We start from the raw sequence: 25,503 nt of genomic DNA, 5'->3' as shown, positions 1-25,503 counted from the left end.
CAGCTGTGGTTTTGATTTTAAACTAGGAAGTGGGGGTATGAAGATATATAGAGAACAGGGATTACTCAAGGAAAATGGGGGAGGAATTATAAGAGGGTTAAAAAGTGGAAGTAAAAATATCAAAGGTATGGTAACAAATGCCAGGATTATACCAAACAAATAGAATTAATGATAATAGAAGAGAATTAGGATATAGTGGGTTAAGGGAAGGCCGGCAAATTGTAGCGCGGGGGGAGGCAAGACTCGACTCGGCAGCCTATTTTAATGGGAAAAAAATTGCGGGTGGCCCAGTGATCCAGCCCATGGTAGCCCACTAGGGGACCAGCCCCCTGCCCTTGTAGTGGGTATAACCAAGACTTGGCTGGATAAACGTCATGACCGGAAGGATATGCGGTGGATATAAGAAGTCTACACATCTTTGTTGAAATTACAGGTGTGATGTAAAGCCTGATATCAAGGTAAATCACGTCAGCCCTTTTTCCACCATTGATGTGACCTTGAAACAAATAACATTCAAGTGGAGAACAAAATAGATAATTTTAGCAAAAGGAAGTAAAAAGAAAAAACCTCTAACGCCCCGGGTGCATAAATGTGGACACCCTTAAAAACTAATACTTTGTGGAAACAACTTTACTGTTATTATCGTAGAGGTCTGAGCTCTGATTGGGCCATTTCAAGACATTGATCCTCCCTTTGTGTAGCCGTTCCTTTGTTGACTTGGGTGTGAGCTTTGGAGCACTACCATATGCCAAAATATCTTGATATTTGGAACTATTCATTGTACCCACTATCCAGACTAGAGCCCATCAGAGCTGAAGAGAAGCAGGCCCAACGCATTTTACTGCCCCCACCATGCTGCACAGAAGGCATGGTGTGATTTGGGTGATGAGCTCTTGCACTTGCACCAAACATATCTTTTAGCGTTCAGGCTAAAAAGTTCAACCTTGGTCTCACCAGACCATAAGACATATCCGATTGGGTTTGTGGTGAATGTATTTTCTTTGCAAAATTTAGATGGACCTTAATGTTGTTTTGTGAAAAATGGCTTCCGTCTCGCCACTCTATCCCATAGCCCGGACACGAGCAGAATGTGAGAGATTGTTGTCACATGTAGGAAGTGAAAGAAAAAAGGAACTGTCGCACTAAATCACTCTTTTAGGAATCTGATACCCTTTTCTTTAAGATTTTTGTTTTATTCTATTTTAATTGCATATGTAAATTCCTAAATATTTATGAATGAGGGGTGCAACCTTAGACTTGATTTAAATATATTGAAAAAGAGGAAGACGTTAATTTAGAGGTGCACTGTCAGCTTCAATTAGTAGTATTCAATGAAATTATCTAATGTTAAAATATATTATTGTATTAAGAAAATTAAAATAAGTGAAATATTCTTCCTCTTTTTCAATACATGTAGGAAGTGACCAGTTCCTGGCAGAAATTCCTGCAGCTCCTTGAATGTTGCCGTAGTCCCTGGTGAGTTTTCTCTTGATCCCGTCGTCCACTTTGAAGGGTCGTCCTGATCTTGGCAATGCCCTTGTTGTGCTATATGGCCCCCACTTATTGATTATCTTTAATGTTCCACGGTACGTTAGACCCCTCTCCCGATTGATACCTTTCAACAATGATATACTGTAGATGTTTTGAAAGCTCCTTACAGACCATGGCTATCCCAGTAGGATACAACCAAGAAAACTGCAAAAAAATCCTATAGGAACAGTAGATATTTGGGGTTAACCCCATTCTACTCCATTGGAGGCAGGTGGATACTAATAACCTTTGAACACAATTTTGAATGTGATTACTTAACTCTCTACAGCCCCATTAAAAAGCACTTTAGAGGCAACCTAATTAGTATCCATAAAATATTAGAATCCAATGCAAAGATTTCACTTTCCGTACCAGGGACCTTACAGAGGAGCAGAGCTCAGTAGTTGCGAATGGAAGAAGAAAGGTTTCACTTTCAGCATAGAAAGGATTCTTTACTGTAAGGGTGGTGAAGCTGTGGAATCCCTGAGCACATGACGTGGTGCTTGCAAATTGAGTAATATAATTAAAAATTGATTAATTGTCTATCTTACAAGAAATGTAGCTGTAATTAGTAGAGAACCTTATGGGGCTGATGGATACAAGGAATTGATCAGGTTGCTATTTTTGGGGACAAGAAAAAATTGTTCCCTCCTTTTAGACTAAATTGATAACACAAGAGGTTTTATTTTACCTTACTCCGAATTAACACAATTACAATTTATGAAAGATGACGGACCTGCATCTTTTTTTTTTAAAACCAAAATAACTATGTAACAATTTGATATTGTGTTTTAAATGTTTAGCCATACGGTGCATTTTGATAGTACTTACGTTTTTACATTTTTGGTACCTTTTTTAAACTTGTTGCTTTGGAGACCACAGGCACTGGCCCATTGTAGTGCATGAATCTTTCATCCGTTGGCTGGATTGGGGGTTCCACTGACTTTCTATAACAATACAACACAAAGATGCAGAGAAATGACGATCTTTGCCCTGGATAACCTAAGTCCTCATTTACAGTCACAAGAATTCTCTGAGTCGTTTGATAAAGAACTTTGCATAAAATAAAACTTGACAATAGCAGGCGTGATACATGAGTCAATGGTCTGCTGTAACCTTTACACATTGTCTCTATGCGCTGAATAAATACTTTTCAGAAATGTCACACTGCACCGGACAAATCGCTGTAAAAAAATAAATGAAAACAAGGCTGGGAAACGAGCCAACCCAGGTAACATTCGCACACGTTTAATACACAAAAGGTAGAGAGCATCACGTCCTGTTGATGTAAAAGACATTTTTACCTCTAACAAGGAAAGAAGATACTTTTAATAGCTCAAAGTTTCAGATTTTTTTTTTGTTGTTAGATCGAACAAAAGAATACTCAGGAGGATTAAATTGCGACGGAAGACAAATTATAATATTACACTTAGGAGCTAGATAGCTTTACTCCTATTTGTTGCCATCTCTCCATGGTCTCCTCCGGAACGCGGCTGCTTAGCTGGTGGCTCTCTAAGGCTGACCACACTCCCGCAATCAATTAATTGTCTGACATAATTGCTGTTAAGAACCGATATTTAGTTGATTGATGGCCAAAAGGGCCTGAATAACTAAATCTGTAAGAAGTCATAAAATGATAGCGCCTCCACTTTGTGTCTATTTTCCTTAAGGTTTTAGTTACAATGGTTTTTTTCGGGTTTAAAGTCTACTTTAGTTGGTTTTTCTTGGGGTAAACGGGGTGGGTGTTATAATTAGGGATTTTGTATTTTTGCTCTAGTTTAAGGTAAGGGGGATTTTTAGGTAAGGGTTATATTCCAGATAGATTTCTGTTATTCTGCTAATCCCTTAGCTGTTCTCACCACAACGATTTTGTGTTTACATTTACTTAGGTATATTTCATCTTTCCACGGTGCACTGGACGGGCCACCGGACTCCTCCCTCCAGCTCTTGGCTCCTCCCGCTCTCTCCAGTTATCATGTGACTCTGAATGGTTGCGAGTAGAATGTCTGGGGGACAGTTCCGCTTGATCACATGGAATACCAGAGGTTTAAATGATAAGGTTAAGCGCTCCCTTGTGTTATCCCAAATCCGACCCAGACACCGCCTCTCTAGACGAGACAAATTTATATGGCAGTAGGGTTCTATCCCTAAAGCGACAATTTGGGGAGTTAGACGTACCACACTACCAATTCCAGAGGGGTCCTCAGGCCTAGTTAAGAAATCCCAGAATTTCACTTTAGAACATGTACAGACTGACCCATACAGATGGTATGTGCTTCTTAGGACACACAGTAAATGATAGCTATAATCGGATTGGTTGCTATAGGCAACATCTCCACTTTTTCAAACCCGCAGTACTCCTGGGTGTTTAACAACTTTGTACGCTTGTCTCAGGGAATCCCTAACTCTGCTTCATATTGCTACCTCTAACTGCGACATGCCCTCGACTCCCTTTCCCTCCTCCTTTAGTCCAAACCTCCCCACTAAAAACTCTGCCGCCCACAGTGGGTACTCAGAAAACTATTTCAGTTCTATACTCTACCCCCACTGAAGTGGCAGATAGATTAGGACCAGCTGCTCCCTTACGGATTAGGACTGGCTCCACAGGCTAAAAAGTCTACGTCTGCCATGTCCTACCCCCGTTACCAACAAGTTCTCCATAGGGTCTATCACACCTCATTCTGCTTATTCTGTATAGGTCAGAGAAGAAATTCCTCTTGCCCGTAAAGTAATTCTGTCCCGGTAGTTCATATTTTCTGGTTGGACGTCTGGGACTGTGTTCTTAATACTGTTCCTGCTGCCAAATTTTGTCTCTATAGTATCTCCCTAGAGGACATTACTGACAAATTTACCTCTGTATCTTTAATATTTGCTTGGGTTTGGCTTGCTTCTGTCCAGTAAAAATTTCCTAAGTGGAGGGCGCTGCATGATGTCACTGTACAATACAAAGAATGGATGTAGACACGTGTAAGAAAACGAAAACTAAATATCTCAAAAATCTGGTACAGATGGTACCGTTCATGTGCATGTCCGAAGGATTTATGGCAGGACAGGGGTAGGAAAGGCAGCACTGCCATAAGCAATGTACAGGAAGGGGTGCCAAGCTAGAGCGCACACATCCATGCTGCCAATCCAAGATTTGGGCATCTCAGAGGTACATTCCTCTAGTACCCGAATACGTCCAGACGTACAAATACGTGCAATCTTGTTTTTAAAATGCAAATTAGTTCCCTTTGATTAAAATGTTACTGATACTGGCTGAGATCCTCTCTCATCATTTCCTTCTTGTGTGAAAAAAGACGATACACAACAATCAAGGCACTTTCTCGTTTATTACAAACAGATACAAAAGTTATAATAGTTCCATAATATTTTTATTTTATATAACAATAACTGGATTAGTGGGCAACAAGGAGCTGGCACTGGCCTCATTATACATTATATTTGTGAGATGACAAATGACTTATTGCACGTTACAAACAGTATCCCCTCCTCCCCCTAAGCTCCAATGAGGAACAGTGAATGACACCGGATGGCGACGGGCGTACGGAATCCTTGAGCGCTAGCTGCTGCGTACTACTGATCTATACAGTACACAAAAGCTGCGTCTTCGGTTATAAAACTGTCCAGATACAAACGCCAAACGCAAAAGATTACACCGCGCCTGAACCTGGGCTTCTAAGCTCATTGGTCACCATCTAACATAGTGGTTCCATGGAGCAAATTCATGATATCTTCTAGATTATTCTGCTCAAAACCATTTTCAATTTTTTTTTAAATATAAATATATGCAACAGAAGTGCAATTTCATTATTAATAGAGCATTAAGGTCCCAAAGTAGAGTCTCAGACTCAAATCTGTGTTCCGGAATGATCAAGTATATGAACCTGTACAAGTATTGCTAAAATCGATTGTTAATGCAACAAACATTATAGGCTGAAGGGCTGAAAATAAGCCAGAATCATCCTGGCCCACCGGACGTTATTCTTCTATCTGGGAGAAACAGCGCTGAGAGAAGTCGATCGGCCAACGCGCTCTCTGGTCCCTAAACTTAATCATATCCATTAATCATTTATAGGAATGTTGGGAAGACAATATTCCCAGGAACAGAGAGCCGTCAGGAAATGTAAGACCAAAAAGAAAGACAATATTGTTAATAAATATTTTATATATAAAAAGTAGTGTATACAAAGACTGCATAGTAAGATTTATAGGCAGTAAAATATATTAAAACTACATTACAAGTCTAATACTTCATGAGCTAAACATTAGATGATGGATTCTCAATGTTTGCCTTTGTTCCAGTATAATATAAATACTAAGTTAAATACAAAGATTATTCGAGTTTCTGTTATGTTTTAACAGAACTAGGAGTTATTATCGCGGGTCCAAGAGTTTTTAATAAGCGACGTAAACCAAGCTATCCACTCCGCAAAATGTGGGGGCCCTAAAAACACCCGAAGGGGCCACATCTCCACTTAGGCAGACCTTCAGCAAGACCTATACCACATTGAGGCAGAGCCCAACACAACTGTGAGGCCGTCGGTACGTTTCCCTTTAGTTTAATAGAAAAGTGGTTTAAATGAGGATTTGTTACCCATTTAACATTTGATCTCTGGGGTAATCAGAGCCAAACAGCTTAAATCTGGAGTAAGGTTTGTATTGTATGTACACCGTTCCACTGCCAGGCATACTTTTATAGGATAACCGTGGCGTACACATACAATCTGAAGGCAGCCATTTTGTGGGAACATCCAGGAACCAATGACATAATTCAGTTCCTCGTGCCGATAGGTTGAACATCCATTCTGCACACAAAATGGCAGCCTCAGTGTGTAGGAGACAGGAACCTATTCATTTCACTTTCTATAAATGTTTTTGCTCTCTTGGCAAAAAAAAAATAAAAAAATTGTAGTCTACAGTTAAGTTACATGTGAGGAAGCACAACACTGACAGACAGGGCAGTAATTCAGGTACAATAAATACACACGTCATGTCACACAACCTATGGGGTGTAACTGCAGGAACTGGCTATCCCTTGACAAAATACTGTCTATTAATACATAAAACGTACATATTACAGTTAAATACAAGATTATTACTACATAAATTATATAGGAATGATCTCCTTAGAATGTTTTGAAATATGGACAAATACAATCACACATTCCAGAATAAAATTCTCTCCCATAAAATGGATTCTGGACCATAGTCAATAGCAGATATGTATATACTGTATTTAATATAGGTTTAGGAACATCATGGCGCTCTAGCTGTTTTTTTTTTAATAAAGTTGTAGCGTTCCCTAATGAAGCGCCACGAGATGCCATCCTACAAACGCCTGACTTGCATGGCACCTCATTGATTTACACATGCTTTTAATATCATGCAAAGCAAAAAGACACGGTCCCACAGACACTGGGCTATATGTTCTGTGATCGTTTTACAATCTGGATATCCATCTTGCTGCAGTGCAGGTGAGAGGACTGTCCCGGACGTACCTTTATATGCTGACAGGCTGTTCACACAATGATAGGTTTGCACTATCAACAACAATCATTATCGTACAAGACAGCAATTTCTGTGCAATAGACCATGTACCATTGATACAACCAGAGCAACTCTCCAACACTACTGGACAGGTCTCTACAGTAATTCTGGTGTCAATATCAGCAACAGCATATTTTAATGTAAATCTCAACGCCGTTTACCAATCCTGTTGGAAGTTGGGTTGTAGACCCTGAACCAGAACCTCGTCATACTTTAGAAGACATTCATCGGATTAGGTCGTCTCAGTCTACTGGTCGAGCCTCCTCCTGGCCGTCGTCTCCTCCCGTGGTCCTACGTCGACCGTCGCGGCTTGTGGTTTGGGAGTGGATGTGAAACAGGGTTTCTCCTCCTGGATGAGTCTTCCTTTCACAGAGGGCGGGAGAACCCCAGCAGTTAGCAAGTGGTAACGCCTTTGCCCCGACAGGTCCTCCGTCTCCAGGATTTCGGTTTCGTCAGTGGACATATCCGATTCCTCACACAGACTGTCCACGTCTTCGGCAACGCTCCTCTGGAAGTTACTGTTCGTAGCCAGGCTTAGAATAGGGCTGACACACATGATGGGAAGCTCCTTGGCCTCGTTAAGCTCGTTGTCTGCAGTTTCCTTCAAGGGACTGTCGAGTGAGGTCTTTATGCCCATCTCAGGAGCCACAACCATGCAGTCTGCATCCTTCTCCAGTAGGACCATCTCATCGGTGTGCGCACTGAAGTACAATGTGAGACTGCCAAGCATCCCATTGCCCGGGGAACCAGCTGTATCCACCTCAGATACTTTTCCAGAGCAATTAGTCCCACCATCAGCAGCCAATTTATCATCCACATCCTTCTGCTCTACACACTCACCCACTATAGAGTTTCCAAGAGTCACGTACGTAGAGGATTCCTGCCGACCACACTTGTGACCTTGGTCAATACCCCCCCCTGGCGTTTTACCCATGAACCACGGCTCAGACTTTAAGGCGGTACCATTAGGGTGCCCAGATTTGTTTTGATCTTCTGATACAACATGGTTCTTAATCGGAGTTTGCTGGGCAGTCAGTGCACACCCAAGGTAAGAGAGGTCTTCACCGGCGCCAAAGGCAGCCTTTATTTTCGACAGGTTTCCGGTTTTCATGGCTAGTTTCAAAAGCAATGAGTGATGGTGATTTTTGGCAATCTTCATCCAGGTGAGGTCTTCGTTTTCGGCTACTTTTTCCTGCCCTCCCGTCTTCGGACCGAGATCTCGTCTTCCAAACAAGTCATCTACCTCTTTCTTAGAACTTCGATCCCACCATCTGGAGGAGAAAGACGTCGCGTCCCCCTTGTGACGGGTCGCTCCCACTTTCTTAAAGCTCTGTGAGATTTCTGTCGATTTGGGGTGCAGCAGAGTGTAGTAAATAATTATGGCGACACAGCCTGTAAAGCATTAAAAAAATATATATATATTACTCGAATGGACCTAGCAACAGACAAGAGTATATTTAAGGGTGATAAATACAGGATTAGAGTCCCTTAATTTAGGGTGGGGAGGTGGTTCACGCTAACATGGGGGTCCCTTTGTTTCATCCAAGCCTGAGTAGGCATGTGAGAGACTTCACCAGAAGTATGACAGCTTTCACTCAGCAACTATGGTAGACATTTTTACACTTCAGAAGCAACAGAATACAATTCACCCTACTTATTTTTGGTTTTTATTCCACTTATTTGTCAGATGCAAGTAAGTGGAATCGGATGAATCAAAATCGCTCATGTCCCAGCTATGAGGCACTAATCAATAAAACTGGACATCCCTATTGGGCAGCACGGTGGCTAAGTGGTTAGCACTTCTGCCTCACAGCACTGGGGTCATGAGTTCAATTTCCGACCATGGCCTTATCTGTGGAGTTTGTATGTTCTCCCCGTGTTTGTGTGGGTTTCCTCCTGGTGCTCCGATTTCCTCCCACACTCCAAAAACATACTAGTCTGTCTGTGTGTGCATGTGTTTGTTAGGAAATTTAGACTGTAAGCCCCAATGGGGCAGGGACTGATGTGAGTGAATTCTCTGTACAGCGCTGCGGAATTAGTGGCGCTATATAAATAAATGATGATGATGATGTATAAAATTACTCAAGAGGAGAGGTAATTTCTTCTTACCTATAAGAATACTTGCTGAATCCGTCTCATCACTGATTTCATAGAATGTCACGGACATTAGAGACATTAACAGAAGAACTAACACACTAAAAAGTGTTTTTGATATAATAATAAGATCTGTTGTATTTCACATAGAGCTGTATATTATGTAAGAGAAACGCAGACATCATTCACTGCAAATCGAGGATTTAAATGAAGCTTATGTATGTACTATTTAACCAGAACCATTCATTCACAATGATATTCCTACTTTTAAGCTAACATGCCTGTTTTATTGTTCTATAAAGTAATTTAGATTATACAACATGGAAAATTACCAGTAAAATGTAATAAAGTTCGTGGTCCGGTTTCACAGGGAGTTTCATTGATACAAGTCTTCATCTCCGTTACGCTTTTAACAAAGCAGAAAGAATTGCGACTGAAGTTTATTAGCCTTGTCTAATCACTCACCAATAAAGAACCCCGACATCACAGCCACTGACAGCTTAACGTTGCTCCACACCGCCCCCTGCAGGAAGTCTGTGGCCAACAACAGCAGAATGCAGTTTTCTAGCAACATGGTCTAGGGAAAGGGACGAAAGGAATGACACGGATACAATTTATTCCATACGGACAGGACGAGCTCTTAATAAGGATCATTACAGTACAAGTAGCCAATAACATTCATATATACGTATATAAAGCTTCCCATACCTTGATGTCAAGTCAAAGCTATTGAACTCTATGGTAAGGGGCTGAAAACCGTGTACTTCAATGGGATTAGTAGCGAGATCGTCCCCACGACCAACTTCATCATCTGTAACATAAGCTGACTGTTGATAGAGACCCCATAGGGCCCTAGGCAATATACCGGTTTGGGCGCCCTTCCTCCCCTCCATTTGTTAAAATAAATTAAAAAAATAAATAAAAAAAAGTGTTAAAAGTTATCTGTCCCCCCCTCAATGTCAACTGGGTCCTACGCAGGAGCCTAGATTTCCTAATGGATGATCAGACTCTGAAACTAAAATGCAAGTTAGTATAAAACCACTTGTCCTTTAAACAGCAATTAATAGAACCAATTTCTCAGCTACCATTGTTACGGCATCTGTAGCCCTTTCCCCCCTGAGAACCAGATAAAATAATATACATTTATTTGCATAATAAAATATGGACAAAAAGGGAGATTTAACCAATGTTAGGACAAAGGAGGTAGAACAATTTGAATATTTAGAAAAGTCTCATGTACAATAGTCCGATTTATCATCCTCAATTAATCAGTGTCCTTGAGATTTAATATGGGGACTGTACCTGGAAGGATATGAAATCGGATCACTAAAAATATTCATATAGTTGAAAATTCTAGGTACACACCCCGTCAGGTACTACAAATACATATTTGACAAGGATTCTTACACCCAGGGCAGAAGAAAGTTCCTATCCCACATCCACTTTCCTCCCTGCTGTAGAATCGGTGGACTAAGAGGGATTCCAGTAATGAATGTTGTCACACATTTTTTTGCTACTGCATTTCGTTAATTGTGTTTAAAGATGCTTTTCTATTAAGATTAATGTGTGTTCCCTAAATGGTGTCAGACAAGCAGATTTTCTGCTCTCCCTGATTTTACAAAGCAGTATTTAAGGCCAGCAGGAAAAAAACTCAAGCAAATCACAGTGGACTTAACGCAAACAATTCGCTAGGAACCAGTGAAATCACAATGGCTAATTGAAATCAGCCAATCAGTACAGAAGAAAGTGATGTCACTGTTTCAGAAACATCCCTGGCTGCATTCTTCTCTACACTGGTTCAGGTCACAAAGGTCACAAAGCAAGGTCTCTATACAGTCTTATTTTGCATCAATCCGCTTCATTTAAGAGATAACATAACGTCTTACAGAAGTAACTATACTGCAATTCAAACAGTGTCCCGGGACCTTCTACAAATGCTTCCTTGAAAGGGAAAAATAGAACCTAGTTTTAAATATTCCTTTGTAAATAAAATGTTCTACAAAATATAAGCGTAGAATTAATTCAGCAAGGATATTTCTCTGCAAATCTGTATCAGTGGATGATGCTGCCACATTGCTTTCTTATCGGATTTACAAACCGATTGAGAGACAGATTCAGCTGTGTCAATCAATTATTACAGTAAATGTAATCGTGTAATTGTACTTTGTGTAATTCACACAACAAAATACAGTAAATCAGAGGAAGCGATAAGGTCTGCTCTCAATTACTTGTTGGAAATGCGTAGCAGAGGTTTTATAATAAGACGGAGACTGTCCAGTTCTAAACACCATCTGACCTGCATCACCGGTCAAAGACAGAGCACACGAGTGTTCCCCAAAATTACATCAGTAGAACAGGCTGTAATCAGAAATGAATATAGGAGAAAGTATCCACTGTCAGAGAAGAGCTGGTTCTCAAATGTAACCCAGATATATATTGTGTTATTGTATCATGTGCTTTTTTTTTTTTATTATGCACAAGTTGCATTTTATTGTGTATGTCTATTTTGGGTAAAAATGTACTGTATCCCTGTCACTGGCTGCATGGGTATTATTTGGCTAGTGCCACCATATTATGGAGCGTTGTACAGAGAATATCATTCACATTAGTCCCTGTCCCACTGGAGCTTACAGTCTACAGCACAGACACCAGGTTATCAAGTTGTATTTAACAGAGAACACACTGGTTCCTGATGAGCAAACTGAACTGTAGTACAGTTTAATGGTGTCTGTGGGTATAATTGATCTGTTCAGAGTGAATTTTATTTACATTTTTGGTACCACCCAAAATGTAGACGTTTAACCCTTAAATTGCCTGAGCACCTTTTCTCAATATATTGGATTTAAAATCAGTTACAGGACCCAGTATTACAGCACCTCTGGGAGCTATAAGAAAACAAATTGTTGAGCACTTGTTTTACACAGCATCTCTCGGATGTGGGAGACGCCTCTTTCTATTCAGCGCATTGATAATCTACTTAATTTGTCAATTTACTAATGATTCTGCATCATGTGAGTACTTTATATAGGCCATAATTTCAGGATTTCCCTGTGCGAGTACATCTAAGACAACTACTGTTGGAGGTACTTGTAATGGGATTGGACTATGCATATAGGTGGCAGCCACTGGTCCAAGTGCACATTCTGATTTGGTTTCTGTTCCAGAACCATCAGTCATAATAACACAGAGTTAAATAGGAATACTGTTCTACCGAAGCGGAAAGATGCACTGATCTTGGGGTGAAATCACTTGGGCCGCGCACTATTTATTAAAGTACTACGCTATTATGAATTATTTTTGATTTGAGGATATCTACATACCCCTGGACCTTCCTTTGAAAGAATCACCGTTTCGACATCAGTATCTATGAAAATTGGAAGATTTGATGCGATATACACTAAGTGACTTTATGGCATTTAGTTACATCAATACGGTGCATTAGACTATATTGGGGTTTGAGCCGTCATTTACTTGCAGTTTTTCTGTGTATGTATCTCTGTGTAAGGAATTAGCGCTGTATTGCTATACTAGTTTTTGGTATATATGTGTTATAGAGGGTACCTGGTGGAATCCTTTTAGGTTATAGTATTCTTTTGTGCGCGGTCAGTTTTTCATCACACACTATTACCGTTACTACGGTAATCTCAAAGCTGATTTTTCCTCGCAGCTCACAGAGCCATGAGCAAAAATCTGCGTTAAAGTTCTTTGTCAAAACAGTGCGGGGAATTTAAACCCCCCCATAATGTGTTTAAAAAAAAACAAAACAAAAGAAAAAACCCCTGATGTTACAGCTTCTCGCCTTACTGGGTCATTCTATATTTGGGGGAGACCAGAGAAAACAATGGGTGCAAGAAGATACAGGAGATGGTTTCTGATCCTAGTCTAAATTATCTTCACTTCGTTAATGACAGGGATAGCGGCAGGATTCCACTACATACATCTGATTGGTTGTTGGGAGTGCTTGGCTGCTCTCCAACTCTTCCTATCACCATAATATACATCAGCCACCTCAATTATACTGTGCCGCAGGCTTAGCGAGGGGTTTCCAGGCACTAGGAGCCTCCCCCCCCCCCTCGGTTTGCCTATGCTTATAGTCTTATAATTGGCTTTCCAAGTTGAATTTAGAAGAGACAGCCAATCATAAAATAGTACTGGGTTGGTGCAGTCAACTGCACCATGGAGAAGTTATCAATAGATAGCTGGAAACCCCGAAATCTGCAGCAGAGTAGAGTTTCCTTTACAACCAGCAGTCCATTACGGAGAAGACATTATTCGGAGGGTGCTATAAGTCACGCTAAGCGTAGTCTGGAGTATAAGGAGGTATTTGTGGGGTTAAAGAATGTAAGCACAGGAGCAGAGGGACGTACAGAGATGGAGTCCTTACCACATAGAAGATGGCAATACGATACCGCGACGGCCCATCACGGACATTAATAAAGCAGAAGACGTAGACTGCTCCGAGGAGGATATTAAACAGCCTCCAGTAGCAAGGTCTGGAGATAACATCGGTCTGCTGAGCCACCAGCCAGAAGGACATCACCAGCCAGTGAGCACCTGCAGAGGAACGAGGTGTTTGTTAGGATCCAGACAAGTTTCCCAATTTTACCTCCTTAATGAGACCAAGAGATATGCTTTTTTTGTGTGCTGGGATAGAGCAACTTGTAGCACGAGCTTTGGGGTGTTCACAGCAGCACAGAGTATTTCATATAATCACATTTTGAACTACCCAAGACGGCTCTGCCCTCTTCTGCTCCGGAGACAGGAATGCAGCCAGTTTATAATATAACGTATATACAGGGCCAGATCACTGAATGTTTTCTCACATACAGACTTTGTACAACCTGGGGAACGTCCTAATCCCAGAATTAATAAGGTTTAACGTCAATCCTCACCTCCTACCGCAAACACCCAGAAGTGATAAACTCTGGCAAAGGCCGCCAAGGCCATCGCCCGCGTCCCGACCATTCCCATCCTCCACAGGAGCTGGCACAGCACGGATGCCCAGGGTAGGCACAGGTGCCCGGGTCTGAGGATACACAGGAAGTGACTGAAGGAGACCAGCGCCCAGGATACAGACAGCAGACATAGCAACGCACCGCAGGCTGGAAGACAAGGAAGAGTCGTAATGTCGGAACGTTACACAATGTTGAGAAGAATGGAATATAGGGCCTGATTCATTAAAGGAACTTAGGCAAGAAATTTCTTACATAAGTCTCCTGGACAAGACCATGTTACAATGCAAGGGGTGCAAATTAGTATTCTGTTTTGCACATAAGTTAAATACTACCTGTTTTTTCATGTAACACACAAATACTTGGTAGCTTATTTGTACACTGAAATTTAAAGTTGATATTTGTGTGCTACATGAAAAAAAAGTCAGAATTTAACTTATGTGCAAAACAGAATACTAATTTGCACCCCTTGCATTGTAACAGTTAAGATCCTTAATGAATCAGGCCCATAGTCTTTAAAACAAAGATGGGAAATAGCTATGTGATCTGTTCTGCAGAACACGCTGAAAAGCAAATCAATTAAATCATTGCTACTGTTTAGTCTATATTAGACATGGAGCTCCATATTGAATAAAAAGTTGTTTATTCAGAAAATCTTAAGTCCCAAGCGTTCAGATAATAGTTCCCGTACCCACCTACTCAATCCAAGCGATAGAAGCTTGGGATTGGTCCTCTCACTCACTCTGCCTCCACTCAAAATCAGTCCACAAAATTGGATTTGTCGGTAAAGATGGCTGCAAGCTACAACCCCCGACCACTAGATCGGAGAAGGGGGACGTTAGCAAAATCTTTTCCATAGGTGGCAGTGCAGCTATACAGTAAACTGCACTGGAACTAGTCAGGCCAATACGCAAAAACTATTTTATTTTTTTTATTATTATTTTTAAACTGAGCAATTAATGGTTTTATATTTACACATATTAACCAATAAAGGAAAGCATAACCCAGTAAATTAAGTGTTAAAATGATGTGTCCAAGCGAGGGAGTTACTATCCTGAATACATAGATCTAAAAACAGCTGTATCGGAAAGATCAGAAAAGTTTTTTGTTTTGGGTGGAGCTTAGTACATTAAGCTAAAATTAGTGACAAGTGTTACATTATTTTAGCGGAAAGGTCTGAAGATCCCTGGAGTGGTCCTAGCACTGCTGTCTCTCCTCTACGCTGCTGCCCGTTAGTGATGCCAGCAGTGATGTTGTCAAAGCCCCTCCCCTGTGAGATCCTCATTTCCATGAATAAAGTCATGTAGCAGGGTATGGACAACACACATGAATGTACGACACAGACCAGCAGGTAGCGACAGGAGAGCAGTGACGGACTGTTGGAGGCATGAGAGTACCAGCCAGCACTGCGAGGTCAGTAAGTAGTACTCTATATCAGAAAACAAATAGTGGGGGATCCGCGCTATCCACGTGTGGGATGAAATGGGCAGCCAGAGGAACAAACAGAAGGGGTGGTCTCAAACCCCTATGGGATACAACAACAATGGATTCCCCAGCGCGATAGAGGGATGGAAAGAAAGAGAGGGGGGGGGGGGGGGGGGAAGGGGAAGTCTGGTCGGTGAAAAGGCAAAGTGGGAATGGTAAATTTATATATGATTGTGACAGTGTAAATAACGTGGACTCACTAATGCAGACAAAATAAAGACATCTCAATATGGTATATGTATATAAATGTGGCAGTGTTAAAAACAATGTGGACTTACTGATACGGACAACAAAAAGAGATCTCAATATGGTATAAATATCCGTTGATGATGTAGAGTTGTAGTAGAATACTAAATAGTAATTCACAGTCCAAAGTGGCAACCACTAATAAAAAATATATTATATGCAAAAAATACCAAAACAATGAATGTTAAAGCACGAGTCTGGGAAGGTTGGGTAGTGCACTTACCTCCCTCCCCAGAAGATGTGTCCAGATAATCCTTTCAGAGGTCCTTCTTTCACTCAGCGATCCCACTCCTGGAGAGTGTGTACTCCTAACGTGATGACCGAGTAGTAGTCTCAAGGTCCCCGCAAAAATGGCCAACAGTAGTGCTCAAAACAATAAACCAAGAAGTGTGTAGGCAGACTGATGTTCCTCCGTGTGGGGGATCACCTTCCAGGCAGCGATCCCGCTCCTAGGTGTTGTGTGATCCTCACAAGCAGCCGGAAAGCAAACACGAGGTCCGCGCATGCGCGTTGGGACCGTCGGCAATACTGCTGAATTGCAAAAAATGTTCTGTATATTGAAAAAGTATGCAGACAATGTTAAAGTGTTAACCTACGCGTTTCACCCCAATATGGGCTTCTTCAGGGAAAATGAAGAGTGACTGTGAATTACTATTTAGTATTCTACTACAACTCTACATCATCAACGGATATTTATACCATATTGAGATCTCTTTTTGTTGTCCGTATCAGTAAGTCCACATTGTTTTTAACACTGCCACATTTATATACATATACCATATTGAGATGTCTTTATTTTGTCTGCATTAGTGAGTCCACGTTATTTACACTGTCACAATCATATATAAATTTACCATTCCCACTTTGCCTTTTCACCGACCAGTACTCTATATCAGCCTATCGTGTGGCACTCCAGCCAACATCAAACAGTAACGTTTGGGTATAAACACGTTCAGTGCAGAGATTTGATTTCAAATCCGTCAGCCATTGATGTTCCAGCAGCTTGTAGAGACGCCGGCTGAGACAAACCTAACCTGCATAGACGTCCGCGTAGTCCAGGGTCAGGTAAATGTACGTCTGTAGTAACAGGTGAGGGAGGGCCTGAAGAAGGGTTTCCATAAGCCTGAGAAGTAACAGATCCCCCTGTGTCATCACCAGCTCGTGCCCCTTGCACGCTCCCTCGCCGCCTCGTCCAAGAGCGAGCCGCAGAGAGTCCACGTGTCTGTCAGGAACAATAAAATAACACAATAAACACAGATCAATAGGAAACTTAATAGAACATCCAACTAACACAGATTCCGCCAGTACTAGATTTACCATCACTGAATTTCAGCGTCGTTCTAAATCTACTTTTAGAAAAAAATGTCTAATTTAGGACTTCCATCCAAATAATCTCCCCTCCCTAGTTAACAGGGGGGGGGTGAATTATCAGTCTGCGGGGATTACAGAGGTGGGGGCCTAGATCCACTAATTGAGCAAAATGTTCTAATACTGCAGTGAATCTAACATGTACTGGAAAATGTATAGAAATTCAGCAGGGGGGGGGGGGTTAATTGGTAAAATTTGGTGTGTACCAGGGTAGGATGGTTACACGATCAGCTCACATTTGGGGAGATCTTTCGACCACATACACCATTAATATTACCATATAGCTGGGGTTTTCCTGCTCCTTTAAGTAACTAAAAAATTATTACTGTGACATATGGTAAATATGAAATTACCTTACACTGAACGCTCTCATAGTAAATGCCAGTTTACGCAGTTATGTGATCCAGCTATCTGGCACTGGAGCCAAATGACCGTCTTATGATAATTTACTATCAGATTGTGCTGACTGGGAAGGGACAGTCCGTAGCAGAAACTCAAATCTCCTCTTATATTAGAAAGGAAGTTTAAAGGACAACCAACTCCCAAAATTCAGATTTTCACATTTGAAGCAAGAGGGTCATAGACATCAGTTACCTGAGCATTACACTACAGCTTGGGTTACAAGCTTAATACCATTTTACCGCCCCTCTTCATTACAGACAGTTGAAGCCCCCTCTCACATCACCAGTATAATATTCTAATAAGATCTGATAGAGGTCAAAGGATCCGACAACTGTGTCATCACTTCCCCCTGAACCCACAAATTCACACAGGACGTTTCTGCAAGAGCAGGACTACAAACCTGACAGTCACACTCTGCCTGCTCAGATAAAACTACCTCCCTCCTAACATGGCAAACTGCTGTAAAAAAAGGCTAAAACATTTAGATAAGTATAAACACTTCCATTCCTACAGGTACATTATTCAGAACATTCCAGTCTCCCATCCTCCAATATCAGACTATGATATAATGTTCTAGAAATGCCTGTGTGTGTGTGCAACAGTGGTCAGGTCAGTCCGTCTCGCATCTACCAGCTTATAATGTGTCTCTATATAATTCTTAGTGCTTCGTACGTTCCTTGTACCCCAACAACCATTTTGCAAACAAGAACTTTTTATATCATGATTACCAATTATCACACATATTGATATCTGCTTTTTTTGCACACAACTTATGCCTATTAACAAGAGCAATGTACTGAAGGTAATCCTGGCAAGATCTCTGCAGTCTGAATAACAGAGGGCGGGATAGAAGTTAGAACAGACAGTATAACGACTCAAATACACAGAGCATTAACAGAGTATGAAATAGGGATCACTGATCCCTACACGAACATTAACAGCCTATATAAATGCAGTGGCGCACGCAGGGGGGGTTTCTGAGTCTCAGCAACCCCCCCTGCACTATGTGGCCACTGTCCTATACAGCAGCCGCGGCGCTGTCAAAGAAGCATCCGCGGCGGTGCTGTATTGTATACAGCACCGCCGCGGACGCTTCTTAGACAGCGCCGCGGCTGCTGTATAGGACAGCGCTGGCGAAACGGAGCTGCTGCTCTCTCAGGGGTTTTTTTTTTGGGTCGGCGGGGAAAACCCCCCCCCCCCCGAGCGCCCCTGAAATGGACATGAAAAGAACCAGAGAACGGATCGTATGCACAGAATAACGAATTCTGTTTAGTCCAGGGTCCTTCATCCACTTTAGAAATGGTTTGCAAGATTACCGGCAAGTCCCGTATATCAAAAGATTGTTTCTCTGTCTCCCCTCAGATTCAGCTAGGATCGGCAGTGTGAAAGTTTATCTAAAGTCGTGTATTTGGTGGACATACTTTTTATCCTTCAACAGACAACTAGCACGTCTGTTTTATTAACAGCAGGCGATGAACAAACATGCTCAGTCATCCTCTATGTTAGGGGGTTTCATTTTAAATCTAATCCCAACCGTATGTTCTAAAGCACTAGAACCACCTCACTGAGTACCTGGTGGTTTCTGCTTTAAATCTTTTTTTTGGCAAACGGCCGCTACATATCAACGCCTCAAGACGCCCTGCGTGATCTGGTCACACGGCCTGTGCGCCAACAAGCCAAGCTCCCCAATCAGCCAGCCAAGGATGTGGCCTAACTGGGAGAGTATCTGTGCTTGGACCAAACACTAGGATCACGCCGTCCGTCTGCAGCAAGTTCTGTAAGATAGGCAGCATGTGGGTGAGCCATGCCGGGACAGAGTGCCAACCATCCCGTAAAGGGCAGAGTGTCATGAGACACTTTGAAGTTATTCAGCATCAATGAATATTATTAGCAGTGGAATTTTTTGACTTCGCTCATTTCAATTTTTAAGGCAAATCCAAACGGTTCCCAATCAACACGTCTTTTAGCAAGAGACAAAGTACTTCTTTATAAGATTTAGACCAACCATGGTGCAATTCAGCACAGTGGCCTAGTGGTTAGCACTTCTGCCTCACAGCACTGGGGCCATGAGTTCAATTCCCAACCATGGCCTTATCTGTGTGGAGTTTGTATGTTCTCCCTGTGTTTGCGTGGGTTTCCTCCGGGTGCTCCGGTTTCCTCCCACACTCCAAAAACATACTGGTAGGTTAACTGGCTGCTATCAAAATTGACCCTAGTCTGTGCGTCTGTCTGTCTCCCTCTCGGTCTGTCTGTGCCAGTGTGAATTAGACTGTAAGCTCCAATGGGGCAGGGACTGATGTGAACGAGTTCTCTGTACAGCGCTGCGGAACTAGTGACGCTATATAAATAAATGATGATGATTCAAATGCATTATTATTATTTTTTCGGATGGAGGGAATGTGATGGCTGTTTTGGTATACTTGCTCCCAATTAGTTTTACTGCAGGATCAACACAGAGCCAATCACACACGATCGTTCTCCAGTATGCCAACCTTTGCAGTCCCGACACCATTGTAACCACAAGACATTATTACCAACCGAAACGTTTACCTTACTAACTCTGCCTTACAGTGTATGCCAACACCGGTACAATGTGCCCCATACAGGTGACACAAGGCCTGGTGCATTAATGAGTAGGGTTAGATTAAACAGTAGGTGTATTGACAAAGCGCTCATATCTATTTCTTATACGACTATGCAGCCATCGGTGGCACCGCTGACAAATACAGCACATCATAGGTAACTGGACTATGCTGTATGTGTACACTTACTGGGCACTAGGTAACACTACCAGCACTCTGTTCCCATCAGACCTGCAGTACCCATATACCAACATATTTTAGTCGACAAGGCTAATACAAAAATGTGCCCACAGTATGACAACAGTGCCCGGTCATGTGTCCATAATGTCATTTTACCCACCACATTATACCCTTAGTGTCCAACATGTACAAGAAATACACATCATTTTGGAACGGTACCCAGCACGTACCAGCAATGTCCAATATTCAATAGTGCCCAGCAACCACTGGCATCTTCTATCATAGCCCAATATCATACTAATAGTAGCCAGTACGTTACAGCCAGCCAAGAGTGGACACCGTATGCCAGTGCTGCCCGGCTCCGAACGAGAGCCCGACAGTTTTTGGATACCATTTGGCTTACTATGAGGTACGGGGCACTGCGATGCCTCCAATACTGACAAAACATTTCCTAGTCGCTGTTGTTCCATTAGTTACACAATGCCTGGACGTTATTGCAACACTGCATCTAACAGTTTCTCAGAGTCTGCAGAACAATCCCGATCATTATATCACCAAGGCTGCGAAAAAGCACTTTATTATATGTTGAAAAGCCAACAATTCAGAGACTGATGAATAAAACTCATACAAGAGTCTTCTGTTTTCAACCTTCTGTGGCCAAGAACTCGTTCCAAGAGAGCAGCTGGAAACACAATTAAAATATTGGGAAATAAATCTTGCAGAAGAGATGATGGCCTTCCAGACCGATTCCCGTTTCCTGCAGTGTCTGAATCACACTCCTTAACAATGGATTTCACGTAAACATCTCGTATAACAGACCTGCGGGTCACACACAGAATGACCCAACATCTGGGTCAATGGCCAGATGTGCAGCTAAAGGGTTAACGGCGTAAATCCTGCCGGCCTGGGAGGATCTGATTGGAGGGCAGGGTTCCTCCTCGGGTATGAGTAACAGATGCCCTATCCAGATGTGTGCCCAGCACGATGACCGAGCTAGTTACAAGGTCACATTCCCTCTGCATTTAATACATACCAGGTGGTTTAGCTTTCTATTGAAGCCGCTCAAGCCCAGGTCCTCAAGAGCCAACAGCAGGCCATGTTTTCAGGATATCTGTCTGTAGAAACAGGTGGGATAATGACTGACCCAGTATATTGATTAAAGAAATCCTGAACTGTTGGTCGCTCGAGGACAGAGTTAGAGCACGTCTGCCTTAGTAGTTAAACTGAACGTCACATTTACAGCTACGAGGAAATATAAAAAGGCATTATATAATCTTCCAAACTTTTCTTCATTGTGTCTTCACAAATTAGATCCAGTGGTTGAAAGGAGCACATTAAAATAGGTTTGTTTTTTTGTGTGTGTATCTATGATCTATTTAATAACTATTTACAAAATGGAAAAAGATCTCCTACCAGTATAGATGGGCAGCCGTGTACCGCTTAACGAGATTTTAATGAGAATTTTTTTGTAATCACTGCAAGAAGCAGCGATATATTAAAAAATCCTTCTTGCTACATTTGATAAATACACCCCCTAAGCCTTCCAGATATTTTATCTATTTAAAACAAATTTACATCCTCTGTTCAGAAACATCATTACTTCCAAGTGAACATGTGGCATGCTCATGAATATATTGGCTGATGACCATCTCCACTGGGATTTGGAAATACTTAAACATGTCCTGTGTATAGTCCTTGGGGTAAAAAGTTCCCATAAAAGTTCTCTGCATTGACCCATAATGTATTTGTACATAGTAATCATATCCCCTCTTAGACGCCTCTTTTGTACAGTAAACATGCCCAAACTAGCTAACCTTTCCTCGTAACTTAATGACTCCATACCCGTTATCAATTTTGTCGCCCTTCTCTGAACCCTTTCTAGTTTCAAAATGTTGTTTTTATTTAGTGGTGCCCAGAACTGTACTCCGCATTCAAGGTGAGGTCTTTATATAGTGCCAAAATGACACTGTCTTATCTATGTCCCTTTTTATGCATGCTAATACTTTACTGGCCCTGCTTTACAGCTGCTGCTTGACATTGAGCACTATTGCTAAGTCTACTGTCTCCAAGCACTCCCAAATCCTTTTCCATTTTAGAGTCCCCTAAATTTATCCCATTTAATTTTGCTCAGCACACCATTGTCTATCCTGGGCAGACACCCAGTGGTGGAGGTTGCTGGCATCCTAGGGTAGCACTCACTGGCTTTCTTCCTCCATAGCTCTTCCGAAGGCGCAGGTCTGCCCAGGAGAGAGCGCAGGGCATAAACAACACTTCTCTGCCAACTTGTACCCTTGGTGGACAGGTCTTCTATGGTAATACAGTGAGGACCACACAAACAGTAAAAATTAAACACCTCCTATCAGATTAATACAGAGAATGAATAAGCTTTACAACAAGATTTCACATATATTTAATAATAAAGCCGGTTTCTGATCTGGTTAGATTTTTCCTGGACTTTAAGGTTCTTACCGCTTCAGGATCCCGAGCTGCAGGACGTGAGTCAGGCTCAGAGTGAAGCATTGCGGGTGCCCGTCAGTCCGGTACCAGACAAAACTGAGGGCCTGGATCAGGCATCCAGGAAAGAGCAGGCCAATGGTCCATCCAGCCCACTGAAACTGCGCAGTGAGGAAGTAATGAGTCACCACGGCACACTCTGCCAACAAAACACAACATGCAATAAGAATATGCTGCAGCCATCTGGTGGGCAGTAGATATACAGAAAAAAATTATATATAAAATATACATATTTTTGAACAATTTCTTAAGATTCCCCATATAATCATTTAATTAATATTAACAATAGCTAGTCATGTCTCGACTATTTAATACACCTACATAAGTGACAATTCATAGATTCTAACTCCATGTTTTAGACAATTGTCCCTGCAAATGTCCCTATTTTTCACCACAACCAACTGTACATCTGTAAACGCATAACGGACGCTCCTTAAACATGGTGTATTTGGATTTATAGTACATAAAAGTCTATCTAGACTGTATTGCACATGATACGATTAAATGGACCTGCTCCATAGCGAGGTGCCCCCGAGAACTGAAGATATTGGCAGCTATTTATAAAACACCAACATGTTACACAGTTATGCACATTAATATTGTCATCTTGGGGCTGGATATATGAAGAGCAGATGAAACTCATCTTGAAGACTTAAGAGTTTATAGGAGGGGAGATGGTCAGTCTGAGGCCGATACAGCCCCCTCCCTCATCCACAGGGGTCCGCCGATACAGCCCCCCTCCCTCATCCACAGGGGTTCCCCATACAGTCCCCATCCCTCATCCACAGGGATCCCCCATACAGTCCACCCCCTCCTCCACAGGGGTCCCCCATACAGTCCCCCCTCCTCCCTCATCCACAGGGGTCCCCCCATACAGTCCCCCCACACTCATCCACAGGGGTCCCCCCATACAGTCCCCCCCTAATCCACAGGGGTCCCCCATACAGTACCCCCTCCTCCCTCATCCACAGGGGTCCGTCCCCCCATACAGTCCCCCCCTCATACACAGGGGTCCCCCCTCCCTCATCCACAGGGGTCCCCCATACAGTCCCCCCCCTCCCTCATCTACAGGGGTGCCCCCCATACAGTCCCCCCCTCCCTCATCCACAGGGGTCCCCATACAGTCCCCCCCTCATCCACAGGGGTCCCCCATACAGTCCCCCCCTCATCCACAGGGGTCCCCCATACAGTCCCCCCCCTTCCTCATCCACAGGAGTCCCCCAATCCCTCATCCACAGGGGTCCCCCATACAGTCCCCCTCCCTCCCTCATCCACAGGGGTCCCCCCATACAGTCCCCCCCCATCCCTCATCCACAGGGGTCCCCCCCATACAGTCCCCCCTCCCTCATAAACAGGGGTCCCCCCCATACAGTCCCCCCCCCATCCACAGGAGTCCCCCCATCCCTAGGGGTCCCCCATACAGTCCCCCCTCCTCCACAGGGGTCCCCCCTCCCTCATCCACAGGGGTCCCCCATACAGTCCCCCCTCCCTCATCCACAGGGGTCCCCCCCATCCACAGGGGTCCCCCATACAGTCCCCCCTCCCTCATCCACAGGGGTCCCCATACAGTCCCCCCCCCTCCTCCCCCATCCACAGGGGTCCCCCCTCCCTCATCCACAGGGGTCCCCCCCCATACAGTCCCCCCTCCCTCCCTCATCCACAGGGGTCCCCATACAGTCCACCCACACTCATCCACAGGGTTCCCCCCCATACAGTCCCCCCTCCCTCATACACAGGGGTCCCCCCATACAGTCCCCCCTCCTCCCTCATCCACAGGGGTCCGTCCCCCCATACAGTCCCCCCCTCCCTCATCCACAGGGGTCCCCATACAGTCCCCCCCTCCTCCCTCATCCACAGGGGTCCCCCCTCCCTCATCCACAGGGGTCCCCATACAGTCCCCCCCTCCTCCCTCATCCACAGGGGTCCCCCATACAGTCCCCCCCTCCCTCATCCACAGGGGTCCCCCATACAGTCCCCCCCTGCTACCTCATCCACAGGGGTCCCCTATACAGTGCTCCCTCCTTGCAGACATACAGAAACTTTCCCTTAGTGCTGCAGAACTAATAACTCCAGTAATGTACATGATGCACCGCCCCCTCCTGTACATACATCGGGTCACTCACCCGCCTCCTCCTGTACATACATCGGGTCACTCACCCGCCCCCTCCTGTACATACATCGGGTCACTCACCCGCCCCCTCCTGTACATACATCGGGTCACTCACCCGCCCCCCTCCTGTACATACATCGGGTCACTCACCCGCCCCCTCCTGTACATACATCGGGTCACTCACCCGCCCCCTCCTGTACATACATCGGGTCACTCACCCGCCCCCTCCTGTACATACATCGGGTCACTCACCCGCCCCCCGCTCTGCCAGGTACAGCAGCAGAGACACGGCCGTGAACCAGCCGGTGCCCGCAGCCCTCATCCCGCCGCCGCCCGGTGACTCCAGGATCCGTATCTCCCGCGTTCCCGCCAGTTACTGCTGGCCCCGCCCCCCAACTCGCAGGTCACACCCCCACACACGCCCCATTCAGCCACACAGAGCTGGAGTACCATAGGCCACGCCCCCACACACGCCCCATTCGCCACACAG

The 25,503-nt window shown here is 43.5% G+C and overlaps 1 protein-coding gene across 2 annotated transcripts; it reads right to left on the bottom strand.

The window, feature by feature from the left end:
• Positions 1–4,843: 4,843 nt before the first annotated feature.
• On the bottom strand, positions 4,844–25,378 carry XKR5 (XK related 5). 2 transcript variants are annotated; one of them, XM_075201221.1, is made up of 7 exons: positions 25,266–25,378; positions 22,859–23,042; positions 16,892–17,079; positions 14,067–14,276; positions 13,559–13,728; positions 9,640–9,751; positions 4,844–8,472 (listed from the first exon to the last, which is right to left on the bottom strand). In XM_075201221.1, exons 1-7 carry the CDS (start codon positions 25,333–25,335, stop codon positions 7,328–7,330), a joined length of 2,079 nt encoding a protein of 692 aa, XP_075057322.1. In that variant the 5' UTR covers positions 25,336–25,378; the 3' UTR covers positions 4,844–7,327. The 2 variants fall into 2 exon arrangements, with proteins under 2 accessions (XP_075057322.1, XP_075057323.1); XM_075201222.1 differs by lacking the exons at positions 22,859–23,042; positions 25,266–25,378 and adding an exon at positions 21,423–21,489.
• Positions 25,379–25,503: the final 125 nt, after the last annotated feature.

Source organism: Mixophyes fleayi, chromosome 3 (assembly GCF_038048845.1).
Source record: "Mixophyes fleayi isolate aMixFle1 chromosome 3, aMixFle1.hap1, whole genome shotgun sequence".
Lineage (NCBI taxonomy): Eukaryota > Metazoa > Chordata > Amphibia > Anura > Limnodynastidae > Mixophyes > Mixophyes fleayi.
Note: the sequence above shows the minus strand (reverse complement) of the source record. Positions and strands in the feature narration are given on the sequence as shown.

Coding starts and splice junctions, on each gene's coding strand:
- XKR5 (XM_075201221.1), bottom strand. CDS start 25,335: ATGAGGGCTGCGGGCACCGGCTGGTTCACGGCCGTGTCTCTGCTGCTG. Junction 14,277..16,891: donor CTACGCGGACGTCTATGCAG/GTTAGGTTTGTC, acceptor CTTGTCTTCCAG/CCTGCGGTGCGTTGCTATGT. Junction 9,752..13,558: donor GTATTGCCATCTTCTATGTG/GTAAGGACTCCA, acceptor CCCTTTCCCTAG/ACCATGTTGCTAGAAAACTG.